The sequence below is a fragment of the Diabrotica virgifera genome, chromosome 1, assembly GCF_917563875.1.
Source record: "Diabrotica virgifera virgifera chromosome 1, PGI_DIABVI_V3a".
Classification (NCBI taxonomy): Eukaryota; Metazoa; Arthropoda; class Insecta; order Coleoptera; family Chrysomelidae; genus Diabrotica; species Diabrotica virgifera.
In genome coordinates this window covers 121,468,260-121,494,525 of record NC_065443.1, presented here as the reverse complement: position 1 = coordinate 121,494,525, position 26,266 = coordinate 121,468,260, and the positions used below count along the sequence as shown (strand labels likewise).

Here is a 26,266-nt window from a genome sequence, read left to right as displayed (position 1 = left end):
ACCAAGGCGATTTACCTCGAAGTTTAAGGATTTGTAGATGGTTTCAAAACAAAATGTGTAAAGTGTTTTGTGCAGATAAAGCTTGTTTTACGAGAAATTGTATTTGTGTGTTTTACTTTAATAATGCCAAAAGTATTAATGCATGGGCTGGGATTATTAGTAATCATCTGATTGAACCACTCGAACTTCCCAGAAGATTGAATGGAGAAGTGTAATACTCAAATTTTTTGTAACATGTTCTACCGATAGATACTTCTGGAAGACGTAACTTGATTGAGTTGATTGTAAAAAATTTTTTCATGTAAGTTAAAACACTATACAAACCTTATTTATTAGATATTTAATAAACACAAATATTATGCTATTTTTCTATCACTGTTATCAGTATTTTATCAATACATAATATTATGCCTAATGGTCGATGATTGCATGATAGTTGAGTTTTGAGTTCCAGTAAAATTATTTTTACACAGAAGAAGGAACGTAGCGTTGCCGGCTGTATTTGCATTTCTGTGGACATTAATCAAATGCATTAAAATTAATAAATTATTTTTTTGAAAACTGTTGACTTTACAAAAACACTTTATCAGACTTTTTTGCTCTAAATGGTGCACTTAGCCCGTACTTTGAAGGAACGCACCATTTTCCGGGCCACCCTGTATAAAGGAAGTAGAGCATACTATGGATTGAAGAAACTTTAATATCAAACATACCCACAAAAAGAAGGAAATTATTGATATGCAGAACTGTTATCAATCCCATCCTCACTTAGGTGTCGGAAACCTGGACGATGACAAAAAAGCGATGAAGAACGTTTAGGCTGTTTGGAACGTAAAATACTCAGACATATTTATAAAGCCATGCATAATTATGATGTAAACGCTATAATGTTGAGCTTTACCGTCTTTATGGTCAACCTAGTATTAGTAGGTCGATCAAAATAACAGGTTGCGGTTGCTGAGCCACTTAGAGACAAAATGAAGTGAGGAAAAGAAGCAGGCCCAGAGCTATGATCTACGGGCCAGGTGACTTAAGAGTGTAAAGAGTACTTTGCTAACTCTTTCATTTGTTGATGTGTTTTTAATTTTTCCTGTCCAATTTCTATAATCTGATCGATCCATCTCTTGCTTGACCTCCCTTTCCTTCTTTTACTATATCTTTTTGATTCCATCACCTGCTTTGGTAGTCTTCCTTGGTCCATTCTGTTAATGTGTCCATACCATTTTAATTTTCTTTTTTGGATCTTGGTTATTATCGATTCCTGTTTCAGTCTTTGTCTAATATCTTCATTTCTTATTCTGTCCAATTTCGTTTTTCCTGCTATTTTTCTCAGCTGCTTCATCTCCGCTGCGTTTATTGTACTGTCTATTTTTGCATTGTTTGCCCATGTCTCACTTGCATATAAATATTACAGTTGGTACAGATATTGGATTGTATACCTACAGTTTTATTTCTTTATCTACTTCTTCATTTCCAAATATTGTTTTATTTAGTGCATAGTAGATCTTATTATTTGCTTTTTTCGCCCTGTATGAGATTTCTTGATCTAGCTTTCCATCCTCTGATATTATTACTCCCAGGTATTCAAACGTCGAGACTGTTTCTATTATTTCGTTTTTGCACCTAAATATCGTTTGGTTTATTTCTTCCTTTTTCTTTTAAGCTATCATGGTCTTCCTTTTCTTTACATTTACCTCCATTTTTAAGTTTTCTATTTCTTCCACCCAGATATCGATTAATTTTTGCATTTTCTCTTTATTGTCTGCTATTATTACTAGGTCATCTGCATATAGTAATCCCTCCATTCTCACTGGTACTAAATTCCTGTACCCTATTGTTGACTGTAATTGTCTTGACCTTCTTTTAGCGCTCTTCATTACTCTATCCATTACGTGCCATTACTAATATAAACAAAACTGGGCTGAGACTGTCCCCTTGTTTTATTCCCCTCCTTAGGTTTATTATTGGCGATCTGTTTCCGTTTATTTGTACTTTAGAAAGTACGTTCCTATATGTACTTTTTACCACGCTTATACTATCTTTTGCGGGATTTGCAGGTCTTCCATTACTGATTATATTACTTCTCTATTTATAGAATCAAAAGCAGCTTTAATATCTATGAACGTAGTATATAAGTCTTCTCCTATTTCGTTTTTCCTTTCAATTTTATTTTTCAGTATGTATATATTATCTGTTGATCCTCTTTCCTTCCTAAAAGCAGCTTGTTCTTCTTCTAGTTTTCCTTCCAGTTCTTTTCTGAGCTTCCTTTCTGTTATCCCGGCGTAATATATAAGTCTTCTCCTATTTCGCTTTTCCTTTCAATTTTATTTCCCAGTATGTATATATTATCTGTTGTTCCTCTTTCCTTCCTAAAAGCAGCTTGTTCTTCTTCTAGTTTTCCTTCCAGTTCTTTTCTGAGCTTCCTTTCTGTTATCCCGGCATATACTTTATATGTCACTGATGATAAGCATATAGCCCTATAGTTATCACATTCCGCTTCATCTCCTTTCATGTGTATTGGTATCAATAAATTTTCTTCCCAGTCTTTCGGTATCTTTTCTGTTCTCCATGCTTCCCTCATTATTTCCAGTAGCCAAAACTTGCCTCGTTCTCCCACGTACTTCATCATCTCGGGATCTATGACATCTGCACCTCCGTGTTAAGAGTACGAAATTGGAAAAAAAAACCAAGGCGAGGGATCGGAAGGAATGGAAGCTGATTCTAGAACAGGTCTAGACTCACCAGCTGTTATAGAGCCAATGATGATGTGTACCTATCTGAGGTGATCAGCTTAGAAATCTCCAAAGGACGCCGGTGACTAGTTTGCTATATATTGGAGAGTCTAATAATTTTATGGGGAGCTATAAAGTGATGAGTTCTTACACGTAATCATCACCTTCAAGTTTTACAATTATGTACCTACTCTTGCATAAATTGTCTAAAAAATATCTACACTAGAAATAATCACTAATGTTTTTTTCTTCTTAATTACCTACTAATATACTTCTTAATTAACTATTTAGATGGGAAATAAGCCACAATTAAATTGAAAAAATAATTTTATTAACGTTTCGACGCCCAAATTGGGTGTCGTTGTCAAAATACAAAATACTACTAAATTAAACAAAAAAGTTGTTGCTAAGTAAAAAAATTCTTCTAATAATTTATTTATACTAACTCATTTATATTGGCAATTCAGACGTATATTATACATTTTAAAGTAGAAGACTAAAGTAGACCATTAAATGTTAGAATAAGTGAACATCAGTCTTATATTAAAAATAGAGAATTTAATAGATCTCAAATATGTCAACACGCATGGGATAATGAACATAGAGTTCAGTGGGGAGATTCAAGTGTAGTCCTGAAAGAATTAGATAGTAAAAAGAGAAAAATCAAAGAAGCGGCTCTAATTATGCTAAATGAAACCAATTGTGTCAAAAATTCCTCGGTAGAATGCAGTAGGATGTGGTTAACGATACTGAAAGAGGAAGTCAATAGAAAGAAAATACCACGATTAGTGAGTCAATAACATATCGAGTTAGTTCATATTTTATATTTTAGTATTACTTATTGTATATCTATGTATTATTAATATTATTTATAATTTAAACATATTAAAGTCAGAATTTGGTATTAGTTTTTGAAAGTAAATTAAATGTTAGACCAAATACTTACGATGTCGGGATAGTATCACGAGGTTTTTTCCTGGTTTTCCCTCGTGATTTACTATGGAATCTCTAATGCGCGAATTTTATTGTCATCGTTGCATTTGGTTGTCTTTTTAAAGACAGGTCACATGCTATGATTTTTTTGTGACGGATATTCTTGAGTTGGGATTGACTTCATGTAATCGAATGAACTATCTTTTAGTAAAGTCGTCCTAGGAACGCAACTCATAAATATTGGCGATATCATTTTAAAGTCTTCTACTTTAAAATGTAAAATATACGACTGAATTGCCAATATAAAAGAGTCAGATTAAATAAATTATTAGAAGAATTTTTCTACTTAGCAACAACATTTTTGTTTAATTTAGTAGTATTTTGTATTTTGACAACGACACCCGATTTGGGCGTCGAAACGTTAATAATTTTTTTTTTCAATTTACTTGTGGCTTATTTCCTATCTAAATAGTTAATCAAAAAAATGCCACAAGGAAATAGCTTCAGAACAAACCGGGCATTTCTGCGTAGGCGTCCACTTTACATTGTCATGTCAGGTGAGGTGTTAGTTGTTATATTATAGTCAGGATTAAATTAATTAAATATTTGAGCTTCAGTTTATTTATTTTAATTTCTTTCATTTTAAGTTTGTTACTTATTTTTATTTAATTAAAATTTTATATATTTTCATCATACTAGATTTTCAACTATTTATTTCAATTTATTTTGTGTAGGTTACATCCTGCAACGGTTGGACACCAATGGAAATGTACGTACATATTTATACAGGGTGTTTCATTGGGAAACGGAAATACTTGAATGGTGAATAGAGGTCACTGAGGCGGTTCTAGATGTACCACGTTTATTGCCTTAGCCAGTACCGGCGCTAGGGTATGAGGTGCCTGCCTGCAAAACTAGCACAGGCACCCCCCCCCCCTACACACACACATGTATAACGCTAGCCTCAGGAGCCATATGTGTCTTCTAATGGAACAGTGGGACCCACATGTCCGAAGATCAAACCAGCCACACTTCATAATGAAGTGGTACCTATCTGACCCCCCAAGCTGTACCCAGATTAGGGTATTAGGGCTGGAATTTAAACAACATTTTTAAAAAATTAATTTTTCTATTTTATTATTTTTTGTAACACGTGCAGAAAAAAGCTCATTTTGGCGCCTCCCATGCAGAGGCTCCCGCCTGCAGTGCATCCCTTGCAGGCCCTTTATCGCCAGCCCTGGCCTTAACGATTTTTATAGCTGAGATACAGGGTGTTTTATCGATTTTGCCCATTTCTTTCTGGACCCATAACTTTAAAACCGCCCTGTATATTTTTTTGATATTTGGTACACATATGTCTCATTTAAAACACAAACCATCCATTTACTAGTCACAAGAAAAATCCAGGTGCGGACTAAAAAAATTATAAATTCTTTGTGACCTTGAAACAACACCCTGTATATTGAAATTTTTAAAATCCGTTTGCATATTTGAAAAGACCACAAAAACTAAGTCTAATGATTTGCTTAAATTTTTCGGCCAGACAATTTTTTAATGACTTTAATTTTGAAATCACATTTAAGTTTTTAAAAACTCTTAGATTAAAAAGCAGGTATTATTAACTTTTAATAATAAATTAATAAAGTTAATGAACAAATACTCATTCTAAAAATAATCAGTACTTATTTACTACATTAGAACGATCCATTTAATAATCACAAGAAAAATCCAGGTGCGGATTAACAAAAAAAAACATAAAGCAATTGTAACCTTGAAACAACACCCTGTATATTGAAATTTTCCAAATTGGTTTGCACATTTGAAAAGAGCACAAAAAACTGAGTTTACAGGTTCGCTTTAATTTTTTGCACAGAAAATTTAGTAACTTTAATTTTGAAATTAAATCTATTGAAATTTTTTAAACCTTTGATATGAAAAATCAGGTATTAGTAACTTTTAATAATAAGTTAATGACTAAATACTCATTTTAAACGTAATCAGTAATCATTTATACATTGGAACGACCCATTTACTAATCACAAGAAAAATTCAGAAAAAATATAATGTAATAGTCACCTTGAAAAACCATATTGAAATTTTCAAAATCCGTTTAAACATTTGAAAAGAACACAAAAAACAAAGTTTAATGGCTCGCTTTAATTTTTTGCGCAGACCATTTAATGAAATTACTTTTGAAATTATCGAAATTTTTGTTAGAGTTCTTAAAAATTTCGGCCTAATTTCAAAATTAAAGTCAATACAATTTCTGCGCAAAAAATGGAAGCGAACCATTAAACTTAGTTTTCTGTGCTCTTTTCAAATGTTCAAACGGACTTTGAAAATTTTAATATACAGGATGTTTTTCAAGGTCACTATTACTTTATATTTTTTTTGTTAATGAGGACCTGGATTTTTGTTGTGATTAGTATGTGGGTCGTTCCAATGTACCTAGTAAATAAGTATTAATTATTTTTAAAATAAGTATTTAGTCAATAACTTTATTAATTTATTATTAACAGTTACTAATGCCTGCTTTTTAATCTCAGAGTTCTAAAAAATTTCAATAGATTTAATTTAAAAATTAAAGTCATTAAAATGTCTGCGCAAAAAGTTAAAGCGAAGCTATAAACTCAGTTTTGTGTGCTCTTTTCAAATGTGCAAACCAATTTGGAAAATTTTAATATTGTTGTTGTTTCAAGGTCACAATTACTTTATGTTTTTTGTTAATCCGGACCTGAATTTTTTTTGTCATTAGTAAATGGATCGTTCTAATGTAGTAAATAGGTATTGAGTATTTTTAGAATGAGTATTTGTTTTTTAATCTAAGAGTTCTTAAAACTTAAATATGATTTCAAAATTAAAGTCATTAAATTATCTGGCCGAAAAATTTAAGCAAATCACTAGACTTAGTTTTTTGTGCTCTTTTCAAATATGCAAACGTATTTTAAAAATTTCAATAGACAGGGTGTTGTTTCAAGGCCACAAAGAATTTCTAATTTTTTTTAGTCCGGACCTGGATTTTTTTGTGATTAGTAGTTGGATGGGTTGGGTTGTAAATGATACATATGTGTACCAAATATCAAAAAAATATACAGGGTGGTTCTAAAGTTATAGGTCCAGGTTATAAAATCAGTGAGGCTATAAATGTGGTATATCTAGAACCGCCTTAGTGACTTCTATTCACATTCAAGTATTTCCGTTTCCCAATAAAACACCCTGTATAATGAAAACTGGAAAAATAAAAACATAAAAAAATCTCAAAATATTTGTAGAGATAAAAAAGACAGAAAACAGGAACTATTTGTATATAATTGTTCTATTTGCATAATATAAAATTTATAAATATAATAAAGTCAATGAGGTTATCAGGTAAACAAGGAGAGCTATAAAAATTCTACCAACAGTATCTCCAATTGTATTAATTGTAAAATATTGACATGGATTCCAAAATATACTTCCTTTTGGGCCTTCTTCTGGTAGTTGCTGTTGTTGATATTTCTGAAAGTGGTCCTCCTTGTGCAGCGGTTTTATGTCCAGCTATAGCATGTGGTGATGGATCTATAACAGTAAAAAGAAAGTGCTGCAATGTTTGTATATATCCAAGGAGTAAGTATAATATAATTTCAAATATCCTCTGATTTAATGTAACAGATTTTATTTTCTTTTTTTAATAAACTACATCACAGAGATTAGACCAAAAACAACAAAAACCAAAATACTGCGAGAAACCATAAAACCCAATTCCAAAAGCGATGTTAATACATATAAAATAAATATTATACTCCGGTCAACTTACGCATCCGAGGCTACAAAAATTACCATCAAGCTGAAAATTGGCAGGATTGTTCAAAATACCATCACATCATAAATGAAATCTAAAAAGTCCTCATAAATCCGACACGTGCTAAAAATTTTGCGCCTGGTCAAAGGTCACCAAATATGGTTTTTAGCTATTTTCAGCGAAACGGTAAGTTTTATCGTAAAATTAGATCTAACAAAAAATGTGGATTAGATAATTATCTATAAAAAATGCCTTATTACTTTTTTTCCTGAGAGCCACCGTTTTTGAGGTATAACGATTCAAATAGTGGTAATCGTCATAATTGCGCACACGTTTCCACACCACCTTTGAGGTAGTGTACTTAGCGCGTTTTTCTAACGTGGTTTCCCCAGTAGGCCTATTCCACGGATCTGTTATGATTCTGTTTAATTTAAAGCTATTAATTGATATTGGCAAGGGTTAACAATGATAAAAGTTATATAAAGCGGTATAAATTAAAAAAGGGAAATTTATCAAACTGGTTCATAATTTTCTAATACTTCTGCTTCCCTTGTTCTTCTTCTCATTGTTCTTCTTCCTTTTCTTCATCTTCTAGTTCTTCTTCTTCTTATTCTTCTTATTCTTCTTATTCTTCTTCTTCTTGTTCATCCTGAGTGCAAGTAAATTGTCCCAATAATGACACATCGCATGGCTCCTCGATATAATCAAATGAATCCTCAATTGTTGGTGATTCAACATTGGAGCACGACCGGTTTTGACAATTAGTGCATGCTACCGAATAAAACAGTCCAACTTTTATGCAACCACATTTAGCGCTACATCTCTTTTTACAGTTGCAAAAAATTGTGTTCAGAAGTGTTTTCGGCGCAGGGGAGTAATGTTTGGATTGGTTCTAATGAACTGTCGACTAATTTCCATCCCTAGTCTTTTGGATCTAGCTGATAACCAAGCCACACTTGAACTTGAACCCGAAAAAGATGTTGATAAAACTATAAGAAAACATGACTGGCCTTTTGGCTACGCCAGTGCCATTAACTTAGTAAAAGAAAAAAAAAAAAGAAAAAGATGTTGATGAGCAGCCGCTGAGGTTGGAGGAAGACAAGATAACTGCACTTGTTTTTTGTTTCGAGTACTTTTAAAAAAGCATGCATATCAAAACTTATCTAAGCACGTAGTTTTCTTAGGCGCTCCATACATAGAGAGAAGAAAGCTAATTCCGTTGGAAATAACTGCTTGTGGAGTTGAATTAGTTTTTTTTAAAACTTCAGCACATTAAAGTAAATCTTGTTTTTCAAACATTTTAAAAACAGTCGTTTTACCCCTCCTGAAAAATGCAGATGTCGTATAACAGCCAGTTATTGCGTGTAAAAATAGTATATGATTTTGACATTTTGCAAAAGTAGATAAACTTTTCGATGAATATATTTCCGATTGGTGTTTAGCTTTTCCACGTTTTAAAAAAAAGATAGTTTTTTCGATTGGAGTTCTACCAGTGAGTAATACGAGCAAGTCTACATCTTCACCTACAACAATAGTTGTATTTGTTAAATTGAATTGCTATATGGCTGTTTCAATTATCATTACATCAGCATCATTATTAGCTTGTTTTACCGATATATTTTCAGCAATAAACTTATCTTTCAGCATTGAAATGAACCGAGATTTGTTGTGAATATTTGCAAGAAATTTCTGTCGAGTGGTAGATACTGTCATAGATTGATCAAATAAAATATTAGAAGATGAAGATGTTGCTGAAGTTCTACGACGTTGTTCTGCAACTTTAATATTTCTCGTAAAATCATTATAGACATCAAATACGACAGTAACTCTGGGACCAAAATGACGCCGTACGTATCAATTTACTATTTTTGTTGGGATTAAGCCGTAAAATTCAAATAAAAGTTAATTACATTAAGTTTGTAAAGATTTTTTTGTTGGCACTGTAATATAATACAGCTTATACATTGCATTCCTCGGTAGACCGCAAGCTGTATAGTAGAAACATTATCATATTTATAATCTTATATTATTATGTGTAATATAAGTTAAGTTGACCGATAGAATATTATGTTTACTTGTATTACAGCTTCAGTGATGTATATACCTGGTGTACTAATACATATATTATGACGATTAGAAGTCTTTCAACTCTTTGAATCGTTGTATCTCAAAAACAGTGGCTCTTAGGAAAAAAACTATTAAGATATTTTTTATAGGTAATTATCTAAGCTACATTTTTTGTTAGAGCTAATTTTACGATAAAACTTACCGTTCGCTGAAAATCGCTAAAAACCATATTTGGTGACCTTTGACCCTGCGTAAATTTTTTAGCACGGGTCGGATTTATGAGGACTTTTTAGATTTCATTTATGATGGTATTTTGAACAATCCTGCCAATTTTCAGCTTGATGGTAATTATTGTAGCCTCACTCCTATTTTTGAGTCTAACTAGACCGGTCTGTTAATAAATATTTTCTTTTATGATAAAATAAGTCGGACCATTATGTCCCCAATCAAGGTACGTCGCCAATGTGGGCGGTAGAAATTTTATTGAGTTGGTTAATTCATACAATGATAAAACTCTTAACACAACGTAGTCAGTCCACTGCATAGTCAAATTACCACATAATTGATCGTATCAGCGCCCTAGCTCCATGGAAAGGTTGAGCTTCCTAAGACTTTAGTACCTGTATGTTAAATTTCTTCAAAACTGTGTCATTTACCGACAAGTCACGGGAAATAGCGTTACGCTGCACCGGACAATAAAAATAGGGTACAGAGGCCATAAATTAAGCTTCGGAATTACTTTAAGCCATGGAGGACGAAGTTTGAAGGGTCCATTCGTCTATTCGCACGCAAAATGCATAAGCACGAATAACCAATACTCCCTATCTGTCCAGTCGCCGGTTTTTTAAACACTTCAAGAACTTTTAAAGGACAAATATTTGAGCGCATACAGTGTAGCCGTATAACCAGCACCCCTGAACGGGCTAAACAGGAAAATAAGTTGGGCGATAAACAGGAAAATAAGTGGAACGAACGAACATATTAGGAGAATAGAAGAAAGAAGAATGGTGAGAATCGCTCGAGATAACTCGTAAACGGGAGGGAGATCTAGTATAGGCCGACATCGAAAAAGGTGGAGCGACAGTCTAAACATTGATGAATGTTCATGAAGATCAAGGTCAAGTTTAAATAGACGATTCGTCTGGAATAATGAAGAAAGAAAAAGAAGAAGTAGAACTTTTATATTTTTTCATCGTCCTAAATATTAAACTATTTAAACTACTTTTTGACATGCGGCAACGAATAATAACCACTGGAAGAACCAAAACATAAAACCACAAAATATTTGTAGAGATTAAAAAACACAAAACAGAAATTTTTTTATTTGTTTTAATGTTATTGCCATATGTGTGTATATAGTCTAGGCAGATTATCGGAGAATGAGCCATTTTTGGGAAAAGTTATTTACCAGCAATAATCTTATGATTCTATATATTAATAATATAGGCATGCAAAGTCCGCAGATAGTATGCTAGTTTTTTTATAAACAAAATGGGGCCCGAAAATCGTGTTTTTATCAATTTTTGCTCTATAACTCCAAAAATATCAACTTTACCATAATTAAATTCTGCAAATAAAAATTCACCATAATTAAATTCTGCATACAGAAATGTTTTCCCGATTTACTTCGACGAAAATTTTCCTCGGAAAATGCGGGGTTTTCCAACAAAATCTTTAATTTTCAACTAAAATTTTAGGTAAGTAATTATTTATTAATAATTAAATAACTTGGTAGTATCAAAGCTATTTTGGTATAGATTATATTTCCAGAAGCCGACGGAAATTCAATGAACAGTTTAGCAACAATTAATTTGTTAATTAAAAATTTACGGTCCCTATAAGAAGCATAATAATTACAATATATAAGAATAACTATAATTTTTTTATAAAAAGGCACTATACCTATCTAATATAGGTACTTTACAGAATTGAAATTGGACTATTTAGGCGGCCTCAGGAATATTTTTAAATTATAAACAATTTTTTGGCTTATAAACAAATAGAATATCTCGGGAAATATAAAAGTAAATTAAATTACGAAAAAAATGTTGGAAAGAACGTGGAAGGTTTTTTTCATAAGAAAAAACGTTTAATTGTGATGAGTGGTTCCAGAGATACAAGCGCTCTAAAGCGATCAAAGCGCATGTACGGCGAAGATGTAAACAGGGGGATGGTAATTTTTGAACCATCACCTTTTTATTTCAGTCCTCTTGCTCCACACAAATTTTCATATCTTTAAAAGACTCATAACATATATTATAATAATAAAAACTATCGGTATTACGAGTGAAAAATACCAAAAATACCAAAATATCAATAAAAAACCAGGTTGAAGAAAATGGAATATCATTCAAAATCGGTATACGTTAAAAAAAATGCATTTTCTCGGCTTCCCATGGAGCAATTTTCTTCATTTTCTTTTTTTCCCAAGTAACTCGAGTAGAGCCATCTAACTAACGCATTAATAAATGTCAAGGTTGCTTTTGTTTTGTTATAATAATCTATTTTATTTTTAAAAAAATAAAACATATTTTTTCCAGCTGTAGATTTTTTTAGGTAAACCTACCACAAGTGTACCTTTTAACGATTAAAATACAAATATTCTCATTTGAATATTTAAACCATCTTTGTTTAAAAAAATTTAAAAAATTTGTTATAATAAATAGATTTATTTATTATAACAAAACAAAAGCAACTTTGACATTTAATAATGTAGGTGGATCTTCTCGAGTTACTTGGGAACAAGAAGAAGATGAAGAAAATTGCTCCTTGGGAAGCTGAGAAAATGCATTTTTTCAACGTATACCGATTTTGAACTTTGAGATTCCATTTTCTTCAACCTGATATTTGATTGAAATTTTGGTATTTTTCACTAGTAATACCGATATATTTTATTATTATAATATATTTTATGAGTCTTTAAAGATATGAAAATTTGTGTGGAGCAAGAGGATTGAAATAAAAAGGTGATGGTTCAAAAATTACCATCCTACTGTTTATATCTTCGCCGTACATGCCGGTCAACTTTGACCGGTTGTATCTCTGAAACCACTCATCGCAATTAAACGTTTATTTTAAAAGAAGCGTCCTGCCGTTATTTCCAACAGAATTTTCATAATTTAATTTAATTTAATATTTCATGAGATATTCTATTATTTGTTTATAAGCCAAAAATTGCTTATAATTTCAAAATATTCCTGAGGCCGCTAGAATAGTTCAATTTCAATTCTGTAAAGTACCTTATATAGGTACCGTGCCTTTTTATGAAAAAATCATAGTTATTTTTATATATCGTAATTATTATGGTTATTATACCGACCGTAAATTTGTAATTAACAAATTAATTGTTGCTAAACTGTTCATTCAATTTCCGTCGGTTTCTGGAAATATAAAGATTTTGTTGGAAAACCCGCATTTTCCGAGGAAACTTTTCGTCGAAGTAAATCGGGAAAAACATTTCTCTATGCAGAATTTAATTACGGTGAATTTTTATTTGAGTGTTTTTGGTGTAAAGCTAAAATCTTTGGAGTTATAGAGCAAAAATTGAAAAAAAACACGATTTTCGCGCGCCATTTTGTTTAAAAAAAAGTAGCACACTATCTGCGGACTTTGCATATATACCTGTATTATTAATATATAGAATCATAAGATTCGATTCCAGCATTAAAATTGCTGGTAAATATCTTTTTCCACCTACCTCTACCGAAAGTATACTTCTCCTGACCTGATTGTAGGGAGCAAAGTTGTACTTTTGGGAGGAAAAGTAAAAGTGACGTCATGAAATTCATTCATGAAATATAACTTATGGACGCCCTGTACACTATCTATTTTCTATTACGTAAACATCTATACATTTTAACGTTTATTTATAAAACACCCTGTATTTTCTAGAATGGTAAAAAACATTAAATTGTTATTTTGATTTAACAATATTTACATTAATAATTTGACTTATATTTGACAGTTGACAGTTATATTGTACCTATTTGTTACTTTTAGTTCTAATAAATTTTGTTGGATAGTTACATAAATAAATTAAGTAAAAGTGAAAAATGACTTGTTATTTGAGGAAGGTGGAAAAACCATATGTATAACATGGGAGTAAAGTGCCTTTTCCTCCCTTGAATGATTACTGCCCTCCGCTACGCGTCGGGCAGTAAACTTCATTCTCGGGAGGAAAAGTAGCACTTTCCTCCCTTGTTATACAAAGAGCTATTCCTTGTATTTTGCTAATTATCCCACAGTAATAATAAAGTCAATGAGGTTAGCAGGTAAATAAACAAGACTATAAAAATTCCTTTTGTGTCTTTTTTTGGTAGTTGCTGTTGTTGATATTTCTGAAAGTAGTCCTTGTTGTACAAGGGTTGAATGTCCAGAAATAGAATGTATGATTGGATATATAAGAGTAACAAGAAAGTGCTGCACTGTTTGTATATTACAAAGGAGTAAGTATATAATACAATAATTTTAAAGATCAGATCCTATGATTTCCTGTAACAGTTTTCATTTTCTTTTTTGTCCGTTCTTTCTTGCTAAGGTTTGCACTATGCACTTATATGGAGACGTTGAGACATAAGTAAGAGAACAAACAACGAGAGCAACAAGAATAGCTGTTGTTTGAAACATTACAATATCACGTAAAAAACATTGACAATGAGGATAAAATACCAAGCTGGTGGTAGATATAGTGTCTACAATGACATACACCCAAAATACTAGACCAGAAACATCAAAAGAGTGCCTGAAACAATAAAAATAAAGGACCACCATGTCATAGCTGGAAAGATTCTTCTAGGTAGGGAAACAAGTGAAAGATAAGAAATAATATGTCGAGTAGGTTAGGTTATATTAACAGCTACGTGCTAAACAGGAAAATGAGTGGATTGAATATGTTAGCAGAGTGGAAAAAAAAAAGAATGGTGAGAATAGCCCAACGTAAATATTTAAAGGGGTGGAGTTATTGTATGTATAGGCCGACCATGAAAATGATGGAGAGATAATCTGAACATTGATTAATTTTCATCATAATGAACATCGAGATGAAGTTTAAATAGGGAATTCATGCCTGAATCTAGAATCTAGAAACTCATAATAGGGGGGTCAGACGTACCGCAATTATTTTACTGTCCAGATTTAGCCATATGACTCACACTTACCCTAAGGATAAAATTCAGTCATCTTAAGAAGAAAACTGACAGAGCGTGAAGCGACATTCTGAGTGAAATAGAAAAATGTAACAGAAAAAGATAAAAACTGAAGACGGGATTCAACCCAACGTGAAAAAGATTAAACGCAACGAGAGATAGAGAAATTTCTGTCAAAATTTGGTATTTATGACCCTTAAAATAACATAAAATGCTAAAATTTATTGGCCTGTGGATAGTGTGGATGTCTCATCAACCGAGGGTACGATCAGTGGCGTGGTAATTTTATGGCCAAACTACGTTTTGTTCTAATTTTTATCATTGTGAGAATTAAAAAAACCAGCTAATATTTTTATCTCCACCACTGGGGGCGGTCACCTTTTTGGTTGCACCCATAAAGGGGAAATCTGACGACGAGGTCGAAGCGCGTGTTGAAGCGAGCTTCAAGTGAGTCCTAATTTAAACGTCGGCAAAGAGAGATATAATATATATAATAGTGGAAAAGAAAGAGAACGCAGTTACCCTACAAGACGGTAAAATTAATAATATTTATTTTGTGATAAAACGGGTCACAGCATATTATGTCCCGAACAATACAGGCAACCAAAAAGGTGACCGCCCCCAGTGGTGGAGATAAAAATATTAGTTGGTTTTTTTAATTCTCACAATGATAAAAATTAGAACAAAACGTAGTTTGACCATAAAATTACCACGCCACTGATCGTACCCTCGGTTGACAAGACATCCACAGGCCAATAAATTTTAGCATTTGGTGTTATTTTAAGGGTCATAAATACCAAATTTTGACAGAAATTTCTCTATCTCTCGTTGCGTTTAATCTTTTTCACGTTGGGTTGAATCCTGTCTTCAATTTTTATCTTTTTCTGTTACATTTTTCTATTTTACTCAGAATGTCGCTCCACGCTCTGTCAGTTTTGTGCTTTAGATACCTACGGTATCAAAAGAATTGAGCTCTGGTTGACAGAAAAAGATAATAAATAATAACAAAAATACTTATAGACTAAATACAATAGGGGGGTCTATAGACCCGTTGACCCCCCTCTGTATCCGCGCCTGCCTGGTTGCACCAACAAATCATAAACTCCAGCTCAGTTCAGCTTATAATATATCCATAATTTTCGATCTTTATCTAAGCACGTCTGAAATGAGACGAAGTTTAAGGTACAATCCACGTGGCAATCCATTGCGGCAAGCAGAAAATTGATCTAAGACTAAATGGTGCAACGCGTATGTTTAGTAAGCTGAGCTTAAAGCACATCTTCAGCTTAAGATCTGTTGGTGCAACCAGGCAGGGGCGGCTCGTGATAGTACAAGATAGTGAGGCACACTACACTTGAGCACAGCATAATAAACTAGACCAGCAAGGACACTCCCCGATGCCGCCTTTGAAGTTGAAAAGTATAGCGTCGCCATTTTTCGCGTAGTACATCTCAGTGGTGATGTGTTGCCGATGTTCACCAGTGTTGCCGATGTCACTATATGAAATTATATTAAGTCACTGCTAAAATGATCAGATTTTGCCAAAAATTATGGTAAAATGTTTGATCTTGGTAGTTTCTAAGGGTAATAAAAATACATTAAGAAATAAGTTATTTTATTCAAGTTGTTAATTCAAAAATACTTGTAACAAAATTATATGTAATATATTATACTATAATAAAACTACATCTGGAACGCTTTCAAATAAAATTTCCTCATCCTCATCTTGTGAAAATGAAGACTTTATGTGATTAAAATAATTTAACATTTTTTGTCTGTTTGAAAGGAGTAACATTCTTTTACTCGTTCACTTTTGCTAACACTAATTTAATATTTGCTCACAGATCGCATTTAAACGTCGACAGACAACGATATCTTAAAAAACGTGATTTTTTTTATTTCTGCATTGCTGCAGTATCAGTTATTGCACTGACTTTATTACCCGTAAGAGATTCTTTTTGAATATTTTCTGGAATTTCTGCAAAAGATTAACAATACAATCGCCATTCATCGTCAATATTTTGTGTTATGTCCCAATTATTGACATAGGTAATTCCCACACAAGAATCTACAGGTCGAGCAAGTCTCGTAAATTTCACGATTGCGAGCCACGTTTCACGCAACCGTGTTTGCGTACTTGTGTTTCGAGTTGCGTGGTCGTGCGGAGTTATATTTACCAATTCGCGCAATCGTACTTGAGACGCTGTGTCAGGTGAGGTGTTTGAAAATTTGTGTAACTTGATTCTGCGGTGTGAAGGTGGTTAAACTTTTGGTTTATTTTTTTTCGCAGAAAATTTTTAGATGAAGTAATTGTATGATGAAGATAACACAGAAAATACAAGAGGGCAGCATACTTTGCAAAACAACTGTTACAATTTGAAATCAACAAGTTGTTGTCTTGCAGGTAAAAAATGTGACTTTTTAAAAAAATTATATCTTGGAAACTAAAAATTATTTTTATTTATAATTGAAACATGTAAAAGTATAGTACTCTCAAAAAAATTTCAGCCAAAAATATTCATTTTTGTAGAGTTGACTGCAATTTTTCGACAACAGCCCTTTTTTGCGGTGAGCAGCATAACAAGTCCAGTCTCATCTGAAATCAAAGTTTCTTGTAGTTTATACCTCTGGCTAGTGAATGAACAAAGGATTTTTTATTAGTTGAGGTCATTTTTGTTTTATAAAAAAAAAACTACTTTAAAAATGAGAAAAATTGGGGTCAAAAATGTGTTTAAACTTATGTAAAATCTTCAAATTTCATTTTTTTAATTCCTTCGTTCATATTCTAGCCAGAGGTATAAACTACAAGAAACTTTTTGATTTCAGATGAGACTGGACTTAGTTATGCTGCCAACGCAAAAAAAACTTAAACTCTACAAAAATGAATATTTTTGTCTGAAACTTTTTTTGAGACTACCTTAAGTACTATACTTTTACATGTTCCAATTATAAATAAAAATAAATTTTAGTTTTCGAGATATCGTTTTTTAAAAAGTCACTTTTTTTACCCACAAGACCTATGTAACCTCTTAAAAAAATGTTTCGAAGAATATGTTTGATGGCCAAGATGCATACATATATTTAGAAGGAAAGTTCCTGATTTATGTAGTATAATACATAATACCAAAGAGGAAGTAGCCCTAAGCGCCGGACTCCACTTGTGATTTGTAGTTGTGAAGATTGAACACATTCTTTCAAATAGAAGTCAATCCATGATTATTTAGTCACAAATGGATTGACTTGTATTTGAAACAATGTGTTCAATCTTCCTGATTACAAATCGCAAGTGGAGTGCGGCGGTAATAACACCAAAATATTCCATATAGGTCCATAGAAGGTACACAGACATTGAAAAATTCCTGGAATATCCCCGAAAACATGTTCCCTGAACATCCCAGGAAAATCCTGTGTCAGCATTTTAAACATTACCTGAATGTCTTATTGGAACATTCCATGAATGTCCACGAATGTTCTCTGGACATTCAAAATATATTTTGTAGACATTCCCTGGATATACCAGAAATACAGTGATGAGCGCTCTAATAACCGGCAAAATAGCACAAAAGATGTATTAAGTAGTGAGATAAAAAGACATTGTATACATTTAGATTGTATTGATTGTGTACCACCTTCAGACGTATCAGACGAGTTTGGAAACTACCACTGTCACAGTGACAATTTTAGTTGACATACTCCTCCGATATGTGTAAAGGTGGGATCAATATAACGTAAATTTAAAGGTTAATTTCGCTAAATTTCCCAGCTCGACTAGTTTCATTTCTTTTTATCTCACAACTAAGTATGTTGCCCATATTTTGCCGGTTATTAGGGCACTCATTACTGTACATCCTTGCTGATGTGACAATACCTCCTACCTGTTTTTTCATGAGTTTTGTATGAGAGATGGAAAAACATGTTTTAAGGTCACCTCCTGTGTTCATATGTAAGTTTTGACTTGTTTTGTAGTTCATAGATAGTTTAATTTACTACAAAACAAGTCAAAAAATATCATATGAAAACAGGAGGTGACCCTAAGACAAGTTTTTAGTTTCTCTTACAAAACTCATGAAAAAAAAAAACAGATAGGATGTATTATTACATCACTGACGATATGTGGCCATACCAAATAATACATCCTTGATAAATATAAACATTTTTATTGAACAAAATCTTTTCATACATTTTTTTAATGCAATTTACTGATATTCCTAAATATTTCAAAAAAATGTGTCACATTTGCTTTGTAAACCTTTCTTTTGCCTTTCGTAGCCACATATTCCGTTTACTTCCTGGTTTTTTGTAGACCACTTCTCTCAGCTGATTCTAAAAAAAAAATAAAATAAATGGTAATTTTTCTATCCTTTACAATTAACAATCAGAAGAAATATTATTTACAGATAATGATATGCATAATAATAATAGGTTTGTTCTAGCATCAGTTTCAAACAGTTTGAAACCATCAGCGAATAGTGGACCAGCGCGACTAGAGGGGATCGCACTGGTGACTGTATTATGTTCTTTTACTGACCAACTGTTTGCTGACGGTTTTTGACTAGTTTGACTGTTTGCTAGAATAAACCTAATAATAATGAATATTTTGTATTTTGACAATGACATCTGATGTAGAAGTCAAAACATTAATAAAATTATTTTTTCAAGTTAACTTTCACATGCGCGTCTTAAAATTGTACTTTTAATACTTATATCATAAATAACTATTAAAACTATCTTAAGAGGAAACAGTATCGATCAACAGGTAGCGAAAATGTGTTCCAAGATTGCGGCTGTAATTTTGAATATTTTTCGAGATATTTGGCACACATATTCTTAATATAATAAAGAATGGCGGTACAGAGCCCAATTTGAAAAATATATTAATATGTGGAAATTACTCTGTAATTAAATACAATATAAAAAAAACGAGCTTGTACCGCCATTAAGAAGAACAAAAAATACACTTTCTTCAAATACAACTTTTTTATCCGATTTTGTGTTATTTTGGAACTACTAAAATTTTTTATTTCATTAGTAGTTCCAAAATTACACAAAATCTAGGCATCGGATAAAAAAGTTTATTTGAAGAAAGTGTATTTTTTTGTTCTTCTTAATGGCGGTACAGGCTCGTTTTTTTAATATTGTATAATTACAGAGTAATTTCCACATATTAATATATTTTTCAAATTGGGCTCTGTACCGCCATTCTTTATTATTTTACGAATACGTGTGCCAAATACTTCGAAAAAATATTCAAAATTACAGGAACACGTTTTGGCTACCTGTTGATCGCTACTGTATTAACTTAAAACATTGTAATTTGCTAAACCAGTATATTTTACTCTACTACTACTCTACTAGCTACCTCATTTTCCACTGTTTCTAAAGACTTGTTTACATGGGTAGAGTTTTGAGGAGAGTAGAGGTAGTACTCTACCAAAAATGGCTTGATACCATTCACATGAGGAGAGTACAAGTATAGTACTGATGCTAGTATAGTGAAACCGATTTTTGTATTTTTAAACACTCTTGATTATAAGTGCACCTTAAATTCTTAATTTTTTGCTTAAGCTCGTTTACTCCAAAGCCCCCTTTGCCATTCTTTCGACGATTTCATCCTGCGCAGCTTGCTGCAAACTTTTATTTCTGTAGTATACACTACCTAAATTCCATAAACACTGGTATTCGCCGTATTATAGCTCTACAAGTTTTAAAGTTTCATCTTCGGTGAACTTCATTTTCACTATTTACACAAAACACAATTCCAGCCAGAATGACAGCGCCCCCATGTACTCTCCTACCTACTCTATTCTGCCGTAATTGAGCGTGTTCCATGGGTAGAGTGTGCAGCTGAGTAGACATTTTGGCAGTAGTGGTGGTCATAGAGTAGTTACTTTGCCATAGGTTGCTAGTCACTCTACTTTAACTCCAACTATACACTCTACCAGCTATTCTACTGTGCTGAGCATTTTTACAGGTAGAGTTACTCTACTCTATCAAGTACTTGCATCATTACTCTACCCGTGTAAACAAGTCTTAAATCTACTGAATGAAAATGTACTTAACCTTAATCTACTCTTAATGAAAAATGTCTAAAATCATTTACCCACCTAGTATTATTGTAGAATTTAAGACAGTCCAGTGCCTTATAAATAATTTCAATATGAATATTTTTTCCTTTAATTCTCCTTTGATACCACTCCATTTTAGATTTTGGGGAACTTATTTCATTGTGTTTATAGCCCATATTTATTGAAGGAACCCAATCTGGAGATTGTTATTATCGATTAAGTCGGCTGGTTTTCCTATTTTCCTATAAGATTAAAATGTTAACATCTTCAAAAATCGTTACTGTTGTAATTGTAACTTACCAGATATAAAATGATTACAGCAGACAGGACAGGAAAATTTTCATTTCGCTAGTAAAACCTGTACATTGTATTGCATTTAACCATTGTTGTCTCTCAGATACCTTATTTAGTTCAGTTTAAAAGTGAACTTTATCTTGACTTTATCACAATTACTTTGCATTTCACACTTCAAAACACAACACCAATGAAGCATATTATCTTTCTAAATTAATACTTCCAGAGAAAATGTTAAATTAATCTTTGTACAACACAAAATTACAAAGAAATACAACTAAAATTATCTAAAACTCATGAAGAACAGATAGAATAAGATTTATCTTTTACACCCAGTAACCATATTGAGAATAGTATACCTACATATTATTATTATGAATCAGTAGAAACGATTATATTTAAATTTGGCCCCACCCACTCTTCTATGAAATTTGGTAAATATAACTCCGCACGACCACGCAACTCGAAACACAAGTACGCAAACACGGTTGCGTGAAGCGTGGCTCGCAATCGTGAAATTTACGAGACTTGCTCGACCTGTAGATTCTTGTAATTCCCACAGGCATACGTATACAATTATGTTAAAAAGTATTTATTATCAGAATGTCATAAAAGTTAAGTAAATCTGAATATTATGTACAAATCGGCAACACTGTCGGTTTTCTACACTGTCTGGTACTACGCGAAAAGTGGCCGACGATCTGCGCAGTAATAGTACGCGAACTTTTCCCGCCCTCTAGTGCTAGTGTGTCACTGCTGTTGCGTTTATTATGCTGTGACTTGAGGAATATTATCATTATGGTTAGCTTTTCTTTAGTAGCTGGAAGGTCGATTTTGTGACGTCATAACGTCACAGAGCGGCACCGTATTTATTTTAAGGCTTGCAAACGATATTATAAATAACAATTTTATTAGCAAAAGAATAGCCACGAAAGTTCTAAGTCTCTAACAGGTTCATAATCATAGTAGCTGTTTTTTTTAGCTAAAAATAGTAATTAATATGATACCACATATCAAAACAGTATGAATCAGATGTTTCGTCCTTCCTTGGTCTCATCAGCGTTGAACAGGAACAGCCATATTAAGCAAAATTTACATTATATACTACATGACAACAACGGACAACTGATTCCAGTGGCGTAACTAGGGGGGGGGGGTTGGGAGTTATAAGCCCCCATACGCTTAACATCCTCCGTAATTCCATACCCCCAGAGACCCACCAGTTGTAGCCCCCCCGTAGGCAAGCCGCACACCAAAGAAACATGAAACGAAAAACATGAAACATGAACCGTGAAACATGTTTCATGAAAATAAAACACTGCTAAACAAATCTCAAAGTCCGCCTACCAATGAAACGAGTGCGATTCATGCTCATGACACATTTTTATTTTCGGAGAGTTTCATAAATGGCCGGACGTATATTTGTTTAGCAGTGTTTTATTTCCATGAAACGTAATTTACGTTTCATGTTTCTTTGATGTGCGGCGGCCTGCCTTAGGATCATCCTGGTTTGACCGTTGACTGATTCTATTATTAATCACTTGCCAAAATGAAATTATGGTACGCAAACAATATACCATATACCTATTATATTGTAAATGTATTGATTATACGGAAATAGAAACAAGCAAGTAAGCAAATTACGGTTATATTATAAGATTGTTTTTTATCTTAAATAAACTAAGGGTTAAATTTTATTTTTGTTTAGTTTTTTATTTATTTTATAAACAGATAATCATAATTTCTAATTTTTTTATTAATTTATTTATTTAATTGACATTGGCAAATGGATTTCAGCCAGTCAGAGCATGATAACATATTCTAATCATCTAATTATACTAATAGTAAGTACACGCAACTAGAACAAACTGCTCTAACAAACTACCTAAAACTGCAAAACCACGCTAGAGGCATATTTTTGCCTGCCTCTGAAAGGATACTTAATCCCGGTTCCAAAAATTATTCTCGGTCATGCTTCCGGCCGATCTTCATCGGCTTCGTAATATGCTAGACAAGGCACCATCAGAGGCACGCATCTACGGTGCCTCTGCTATATTTACAATTTTAGTAAAGTAGGTATCGCTGCGGTATGTTTATGAAGAACGGGTCAGGGCCGTACCTATTTTTATTTTTATCATAAAAATAAAGTTATTAAGTTTTATAATAAAAATTAAATTATTTAGCAAATTTCAAAAAGTTAAATTGTATTTAAAGAATTGATGATGAAATAACGAAAATAAAGTTATTTAGCAAATTTCAAACAGTTAAATTGTATTTAAAGAATTGATGATGAAATAACAAAATAACGTAAATAGTCGATTGATATACTGGTGAGGCACTGCCTCACCTGCCTCATAGGACCAGCCGCCACTGCAACCAGGTATCATAAAATCAGATTAGATATTGAACTACATATTTAAATTACTTTTATACATCCGACAACGACTGAGCACCACTGGAAATATACTTAAAATAACAATTTGAAGAATCAAAACATAAAAAAACCAAAAAATGTTTGTAGAGATTAATAAAGACAAAAACAGGAAATTTTTACTTATTTGTGTGTTATTGCTCTATTTGTATAATACATAATATAGTCAGTAAACTTAGCAGGTAAACAAACCGGGCTATAAAAATTCTACCAACAGTATCTCCACTTGTAGTAATTCTAAAACAACATTGACATGGATTCCAGAATATACTTTCTTTTGGGTCTTCTTTTGGTAGTTGCTGTTGTTGATATTTCTGAAAGTAGTCCCTGTTGTAAAGATGTTGTGTGTCCACTAATAAAATGTGTTATTGGATCTATAGTAGTAAGAATAAAGTGCTGCGATGTTTGTATACTACCAAGGAGTAAGTATAAATAATTTTAAATAGTACATCCTATGATTTCCTGCAAAAGTTGTCATTTTATTTATTGTTACTTTTTTCGTGTCATGGTTTGAAATATCATACTATTAAAACATTGAGGCAAAAGTAATAGAACAAACGAGAGCAAAAAAACAGCTTTCTGTCTATGTATGTATGCCATTATAGTGCCACTGACATACACTGCAGATACTAGACCAGAAACAACAACAACAAAAATACTACATGAAACAACAAAAATGATGGTACTTCGTGTAATACCTGGAATCAACACGTTAGCAGAATGGAAGAATGAAGAATGTTCATCATGATGAACACCTTCCTCTTCTTTAAGTACCATGTCCTTTCAGAACGTTGGTTACCATCATAGCTATCTTCATTTTATTCACTGCCACGTTAAATAGCATGCTTGTATTAACCCCATACCAATCTCACGAGTTCTTCAACCATGAGGTTCTTCTTCGTCCTGGACTGTGTTTGCCTGCTATTTTCCCTTGCATAATATTTTGTAGCAACCTATATTTGGGACCTCTCATTCATTCATTCATTAAGCATTACAAATCATAAACATGAGACTTAAATTATGCGCTGAACGAATATTAGGAGAATACCAAAACGGGTTCAGACCGGGAAGATCGACAATTAACTCCATACATACCGTGTAGCAAATAATTAAAAAATCGAGAGAACACAATAGAGAAATACACCTAATATTCATAGATTTCAAAAGCGCTTTTGACAGAATTAATCGAACGAAAATGATGGAGGAACTAGAGAATCTTGGAATCTCAGAAAAATTAAGACATATGTTAACAGTGAGCCTAAAGAATACCACAGCAAAGATCAGTTTCAACGAAACAACTTCTAACCTAACGAAATAAATATAAACAAAGACGTAAAACAAGGCGATTCTATCTCGCCGACTTTTCAAACCAAAACATTATTACAGATCAACTTCAACTAGTAGCATATGCAGATGATCTAGTCCTCATAAGGAAGACGAAGATGACACTTATAAAAGCCGTTAAAAAATTAGATAAAGAAGCGAAGAGAATTAATTGGGCTACAGATAAACCAGCACAATAAAAAATATATGACGATAGGGAAGGACGACACAACAAATCAGAAACATCTAATAACACAGAACCATAAATTTGAAACTGTAACCACCTTTAGCTACTTGGGAGCAACAATAGGGAAAACCAGAAAAGAGAGAACAGAGAAAAGAATTCTGAAAGGCAAAAAAACATATGGAATGAACAGAAATCTGATGAGAATCAAGACCCTAAGTAAGAGAACCAGGATGAACCTATATAAGATCTTAATTAGACCGGTTGTTACATATGGGATGGAAACAACAACGAATAATAAGAAAGAAGAAGATAGTCTTCTGAAATTTGAAAGAAAAATAATAACAATACTGGGCCACAATGTAACAATAGAGGGAGTAATACGAATGAAAACAAATGCCGAAATTGAAGAAGAATTAAAGAGAGAAAATATTGTCAGGTACATAAAATCGCTTCGCTTAGAATGGATAGGACATATACAGAGACGTCCACAATCAGATATGTTGAGAAGGATAACTAACTGGACACCACTATGGCCCAGATGCAGAGGAAGACCCAGAAGAAGATGGCTGGATGATGTAGAAGAAGACAAGAGCAATGAATGTGAAAGACTGGAAAGTTCAGTGCAAGGACAGGAAGAAATGGAAAAGAGTCACGAGAACAGCAAAGACACACAGCAAGCTATAAAATGACAGAGGTGTAATCCACCTCACCCAAAAATAGGATTTTAAACGCCATGGCGTTAGCTATAATCTCTAGGGGACCTCTCATTCATCATCATCAACCCGTACGCGTCCACTGCTGGATATAGGTCTCACTCAACTCTTTCCATTTATCTCTATTTTGTGCGGCTTGCATCCAGTTACCGATAACATGCTTCAAATCATCGGCCCATCTGGTTAGTGGGCGTCCTCTGCTCCGTAGTGATTCTTCTCGCGGCCTCCACTCGACAATACGTTTTGTCCATCGGTTGTCTGGCAATATGGCGACGTGTCCTGCCCAATTCCACTTAAGCGACGTGATTTTTTCGACAGCGTCTGTTGTTTTTGTTCTATGGCGTATTTTTCGTTTGGGATTCGGTCTCTCAGGGAGACACCCAACATCTGGCGCCCCATAGCCCTCTGAGTTACGCGAATCTTGTTCACTACCTTTTTTGTTAGTGTTAATGTTTTGGCTCCATAAGTGAGTACAGGCAACACACACTGGTCAAAGATTTTCCTTTTGAGGCATATGGACAAGTCCATTTAAATATATACATAGTTCAGTTTACCAAACCCTGCCCAGGTTAATCCTATGCGACGTGGGAGTTCGC

General features: G+C 33.0%; 1 protein-coding gene and 1 long non-coding RNA gene across 3 annotated transcripts in view; one reads left to right on the top strand and one right to left on the bottom strand.

Moving 5' to 3' along the window:
• The first annotated feature begins 7,046 nt into the window (after positions 1–7,046).
• The window catches only part of LOC114324367 (serine protease HTRA3-like), a 41,583-nt gene continuing 22,363 nt past the window's right edge, over positions 7,047–26,266 (top strand). Inside the window, exon 1 of one of the 2 annotated variants that reach the window (XM_028272179.2) lies at positions 7,047–7,271. In XM_028272179.2, coding sequence (XP_028127980.1) covers positions 7,103–7,271 — 169 coding nt within the window. In that variant the 5' untranslated portion in view covers positions 7,047–7,102. Of the gene's footprint in view, positions 7,272–23,695; positions 23,870–26,266 lie in introns of those variants that run through there. The other variant, XM_028272178.2, reaches the window with a different exon arrangement.
• Positions 20,242–21,560, bottom strand: LOC126880126 (uncharacterized). The gene is made up of 2 exons (XR_007696427.1): positions 21,023–21,560; positions 20,242–20,964 (listed from the first exon to the last, which is right to left on the bottom strand). It is a non-coding gene; the product is annotated as an uncharacterized LOC126880126 (long non-coding RNA).